The 6,000-nt window shown below is 39.6% G+C and overlaps 1 protein-coding gene across 7 annotated transcripts in view; it reads right to left on the bottom strand.

Moving 5' to 3' along the window:
• Positions 1-836: 836 nt before the first annotated feature.
• MED23 (mediator complex subunit 23) overlaps positions 837-6,000 on the bottom strand; it is a 38,440-nt gene continuing 33,276 nt past the window's right edge. For all 7 annotated transcript variants that reach the window (XM_086482418.1, XM_086482421.1, XM_086482419.1 and 4 more), the window contains 5 exons: positions 5,574-5,646; positions 4,258-4,472; positions 3,267-3,387; positions 2,645-2,776; positions 837-1,950 (listed from right to left, as the gene is read on the bottom strand). In XM_086482418.1, coding sequence (XP_086338544.1) covers positions 1,777-1,950; positions 2,645-2,776; positions 3,267-3,387; positions 4,258-4,472; positions 5,574-5,646 — 715 coding nt within the window. In that variant the 3' untranslated portion in view covers positions 837-1,776. The remainder of the gene's footprint in view (positions 1,951-2,644; positions 2,777-3,266; positions 3,388-4,257; positions 4,473-5,573; positions 5,647-6,000) is intronic.

Genomic DNA, 6,000 nt, shown 5'->3' with positions numbered 1-6,000 from the left:
GAGAAATTTAATGAGATACAACAAGGGCAAGTGTAGAGTCTTGCATCTGGGAAAGAACAACCCCATGGACCAGTATAGGCTGGGGACTGAGCTGTTAGAGAGTAGCGTAGGGGAAGGGGACCTGGGGGTCCTGGTGGACAGCAGGAGGACCATGAGCCAACAATATCCTCTCATGGCCAAGAAGACCAAAGGCAGCCTGGGGTGTATTAGAAGGGGTGTGGTCAGTAGGTCGAGAGAGGTTCTCCTCCCCCTCTCCTCTGCCCTGGTGAGACCCCATCTGGAATAGTGTGTCCTGTTCTGGGCCCCTCAGTTCAAGAAGGGCAGGGAACTGCTTGAAAGAGTCCAGTGCAGAGCCACAGAAATGATGAAGGGGGTGGAACATCTCCCTGATGATGAAAGGCTGAGGGAGCTGGGTCTCTTTAGCTTGGAGGAGACTGAGGGGTGACTTCATCAATGTTTACAAATACGTAAAGGGCGAGTGTCAGGAGGATGAAGCCGGGCTCTTCTCGGTGATGGCCAATGACAGGACAAGGGGCAACAGGCGCAAGATGGAGCATAGGAGGTTCCACATGAACATAAGGAAAAAGTTTTTCACTGTGAGGGTGGCAGAGCACTGGAACAGGCTGCCCAGAGAGGCTGCGGAGTCTCCTTCTCTGGAGATGTTCAAAACCCACCTGGACACATTCCTGTGTGACCCACTCTAGGTGGTCCTGCTCTGGCAGGGTGGTTGGACTAGATGATCTTTCGAGGTCTCTTCCAACCCCTGACATTCTGTGTGATTCTGTGATTCTATATAATGGGTATGGAAAATAACGAAGCTTAAGAATACTAATACAGTCATTTAAAGTGTTTTTTTAATTAAAAAAGTTTGCCAAACAAGATGAGTATTTACAAAACATTGAGCCTTTCAGTTCTGTTATCAAATCCTGCTGAACACAGTACACATAAAACTTAAAGTAGAATATTATACAAATCTAAAGTATAATAAGATATCAATAAAATGCATGTGACTGACTTAAAAACTACACCACTTCCCAAATAGGAAAGGTAAAATATGAACCAGCACAGCTTGGACTGAATACACAGACTTCCAACAGATTCATTAGAGATAGCCTCTGGGTAGTAATCTAACAGTCTAGCAACTGATGCTAGATCAAACTCATTGCTCATCTGTTGAATGTGAACTGTACATAAAAAATTTACAAATATTTTCAAAGGCTCATTCTTTAGTCTTTGTAAAGATGTCATAATTAACTCAATACAATTGACGCAATCTCTCTGTCTAGAAGCGTTTCTGCATAAGAGCTTAACTTGTCTGCCCAAAAAGACAAAAAGAATTTTAAATTCTTCTGTTGGACAAAAAAAATAGAAATTTTTAATATGACAGAATCCAAATTTAAGGCCATTTTCTACCAGGCTACATACATTGACTGTTCCTTTCATATCACAGACAGAAAGAAAGGAAAAATCCAGATGACTCAAACCAGGATAGGGAGCTGTAAACTCTTCAGAAATCCATGTATTTGCTTGCAGAGAATCTTTACCCAGTGCTTTCAGAGAAAGGCAACACATACCTCACCTAGCGTCTGATACAAGTAGGTAAGAAGACTGGCATGCAGAGTCAGACAGCTTCCTTATGCAAAAGAAAACGAAGCAGAAATCTGCACGTGGCTCTCCTTCCTGTTATACAGCATACCAGGTACCAGATCAGAGGATGTTTCGCTTGACCAGCAACAAAAGGAAGCCTTCACACCAAGGCCAGCCGAACACTTCATTTCACTGTGTTACTGGCAAAGCAACATTAACAGGCACTTGGCTGGGCTGTTGTGCTGGTGACCCATTACTGAGAGGCTGTTGTGGGACAGCAGCTGGTTCCATTTTGCTGATGTGTGTTATGAAGCGTAACCGAAGTTTCAAAGCTGGTCTTAAGTTACAAATTATTTTCTCGACCTATTTAAAAACAAACAAGACAGAAATGCATTTGGTAAAACAGGTGTATTTTGATGTATGCCACTACTGTACACAAACATCCCATTAGCACAACGAAAAGAGGAAACAGATACAGTAAGTAGTGGTATTTATGCTAATATTTTATTTATCATGTTAACTTTTGGACCTCTTCTGATAACTAACCTTAAAAGAAACCCTCCCCGGTGTAACAGTTGTACCCCAAAGCTTTGCAAAACAATTCACACAAGTGACACTTTTAAAAGTGCATACTGTTACAAACTAAACTTGAATTGGGAGAACGATTTTTTACTGACCACGGATGCATTCTTGCTTTTGTCACACGTCAAGTTATATTAATGAATCAGAAATTATGTAAAACCTTAAAACGAGATACAGATTGAAATGAGGAAAAGTTATGAAACATCCAATAGCTTTATTTCTAGTGATTGCTTTAATAAGAGTACTTAAAGCACCCTCAAGCTACATCTTAAATTTCAGGCTACAGAAATTAATCTTGAAATCTGAGATACTTGGCCTACTGCACCAGGAGCTTTGAAATGTGTAGACGTGTACCAACTTCCTAATTTGCATATAGAGACTAAGCATTTTGTCATACAAAAGTAATTCATAAAAAGAGTAAATTGCTATGTGGGAAGAAAGATAATTACGGTATCAGTACCTACTGCTTACTTACTTGGTCTTTCACACTGTCACCTGTAAACATATACTTCATATGATATAAGAAGTCACATATAGGATCCATGTAGTTCAGGTGTGAGCTGTACCGATCTGCATTCAGGAGCATTTCATAAAACGCCACTCCAATCTGTTCCCACAGACACAAAGAGCACCCCAAATGAAAACAGGTTTTAAAGCGCTTTACAGTAGAGATACAGTTAAACAGTGCAATAAATATACGTACTGTTTCTTAAGTATCTGTGATTCCTAACTATTTACTTTCTTACCAGAGCAAATGGGCAGGTCTCACTTGTCCCGTCATGCTTAACTAAGTGATCCCATTTTCCCGAGTTAACTTCTAGTGAGTGCAACGATGGTGGTGTTTTGGTACACGCTACGTAATTAGTGCTTAAACATCGCTGACTGCAACACGGCTTGAGTAAGTGCCTCCAAAGTTTGCAAAAGTAGACCTTAGTAAAACACTAGGAAAAGCTTAGCACACGATTTGAGTCTTCTAAAGAGAAGACGTTACAGTTTGCCACATTCAGCTTGTATCTAGACTCCAGCAAGGTCTTCAGGAAATGCATACAGTGCATTTTATATATAATGTATAAAGTCGACCAAGAGCTTCTCTTTACCTCTATCATGCATCGTGTCCTCTCCTGCTGGAACCGTTGTAGAAAAGGACCAACAAGGTGGTAAACGTAGAGTAACTGGAACTCTGTTTTCACTATGGGTATCAATACTTCCGTGAGGAACCTGTGGTATTTCAAGACACTTACTACTTCAGCTGGATTTTTTTTTTTTTCCTTCTTTCCCCTACCCCAAATTCTAGCCATAGCATCACAGTCTCTCTCACAGATTTGGGCCTTCATTTTAGAAAATACAGTGTAGTTCCGCAAATATTAGTTATTCCAAATGTTAGTTATTTCAGTGAAGCTCTAGAACATTTCCAGGCACTATTACTGGACTAGAACAGGCAACAATTCTCAGCTCAGCAGAATGCTACACACAGTCAAAAAGCTGACCTCTGGCATTTTAATACTAGCCTTAAATCAAGGTTCAGGATTAGTTGAGAGGAATATATCATACCACCTTCACTTCTGTCCAATATTTTAAGACTTAGTAAGTGAAGTCTGTTAGTTCTCTCCTCAACACAGCACTGTGGAAAGTCTAATCAACTTTTAATGCAGTGGTATTTTTCACTTGCTTTAATGATTAAATGGACCACTAACACATCCTTCAATCAGCAAGGCATCTCAACTTGCAGCTAGAGGGTACTTGCTAGAATTAAGGATACATTTACTGATTACAGTTGATGCTTTAGGAATATGCTACAATCAATGATTTAAGAAAAATTTAAATTAATAAAAGCATAAAAGCTAATCAAGATTAAAAAGGCTCATGACAGGCAGTCACACTCCAGACAAAAGCCCCGAAGCTTACAGATAACAAGCGTTATGTCAGTGGAAGGGGGAGCTGGAAAAAAAAAAAAGTCATCTATCCAGTGAGTTTTGGAGCTCCCCTGTACATATTTGCTGGTGTAAGCGCTACAGGTACAGCTTTGTTATCTACAGTATGCATGGAATTTAAAAGACAAATTAAATAATCAAATATCATTACACCTACTTCGGAATGAGAGAAAGCTGCCCAATGCTAGAATGATGCCAGACAGCATGTGCCAAAGCCAAAGTGTAGCTACAGCTCATCTCAGAGTAAGACTGGTGACATGCTGTGAAGTCAAACAGCTGGAATGGGTAGCCAACCCACTCTGTCTCTGATGTCAAGCTGGGACTGTTAATAACGCTCACAATGCAATCATGGAGAACAATCCAGTATGGCTCCTGGAAAAACCAAAAGAAGTCAGAACTGTTTCTGAAAAGAATACCATCTAAGACAATGCTTCCTCAACTCTTTCTACTATTACTGCATCTCCAAAATGTTTTCAACTACATGGTAGTTTATAATCCTGTCTGACAAACACAAAAATTAAGAAGCACAATACAGAAAGCATTCATGTTAGTGGACATGGCACACTCAAGGGTGTGGTGTTACCAAGACATATTTCATTAATTTAATTATTTAGTTAGCTAATATAAAGGCCTCCAAAAGAAGCAGAGTAGACGCAAAAAGCCTTAATGGAATGAGATCGAGAGTTTTCTGAGCTTTTTGAGTACAGGCACAAATAGACCTAAAATCCAAAAATGAAACAGTAAACAAAAAAAGGTACAAAAGTCAAAGAATATAGATGTGAAAATGCAAGGAGAGGGAAGAGAAGAAGAATAAGAAGCAACATAAAAATAAAAAGGACTAAATCTATGTTGCGTTTCTTCCAAGAAAAGTAACCATTTTGGGGGGGGAAGAGAAGTCTCAAGGAAAGGATAACTGTTGCACATATAAGCAACAGGTAAGCAAGATCAAAAGTATTCAAGGCAGTCTTGGTCAGGTACCAAGCAGGAGTCATTATATTCAGAAGATCAACATTTCTACCAATACACGAACTCTAATACTGCATACATTTGCTTTTGCAGTTGTAGGCACAACTCATTTACATGGTTTAAGAGATTACAGGACGTGCAGTGCAAGCGTTAACAGAAAATTAGCTTTGCATCGGAAACCTTATAGACCTTCTTATTTCATAGTTCCAGTTCTCAATTAACACTACACATGTGGCATTAACGATGGTTTTAAATAGGAGTGATTTCTTTCCATCCTAGCCTCAAAACATGACAGTAAAACAGAAAACCTGGTAATTTTTTCCATGCTGGAGGAGGAGGTGTTTCTCAAACATGCAAGTAGCCTTCTGAATAGCTCTCTATGGAATCTACAGATGTTGGCTATCACATTGCAAACTGTGGAAGTTTTTACAACATACCCTAGAAAGATGATAAACCTTACATGGAAGAAGAAATTATTTAATTTTAAAATATAACATATTGACTCACTGGTAAGGCTGTGATAATTAGTCCAATCGCGTTCATCCAAGCTGTGATATTCTCTCTCGGCACCAGGGGCTGACTAGAGACAGAGAAAAAGAAAACTGAAGCTCTGAAATTCACAATTGCAATCTGTGCTTCTGGTGCACCTAAAGACAAGGTATACTTATGCAAAGAATATTTCTCAAGTTGAGAGAACTATACACGTACAGGTATTTGGGAGAGGCAACAGACGGTATAAACGCCACTGTGACGTTGCTTGCAAAACTTTGTTCAGGCACGATTTTGCATTAGTACCTTCAAAGGCTGTCATCACACTGTTATTCACAGGTTTTACTGACCCCTCCATGTGCCACAAATAGAGCTAACAATAACGTATTACTAAGCTGAATGAGGCTGAAAACCGATCATTTCAGTTTGTCATTGCTCACAGATG

Source organism: Leptosomus discolor, chromosome 2 (assembly GCF_034619465.1).
Source record: "Leptosomus discolor isolate bLepDis1 chromosome 2, bLepDis1.hap2, whole genome shotgun sequence".
Taxonomy (NCBI): domain Eukaryota; kingdom Metazoa; phylum Chordata; class Aves; order Leptosomiformes; family Leptosomidae; genus Leptosomus; species Leptosomus discolor.
This window is presented reverse-complemented; position numbering and strand designations above follow the sequence as displayed.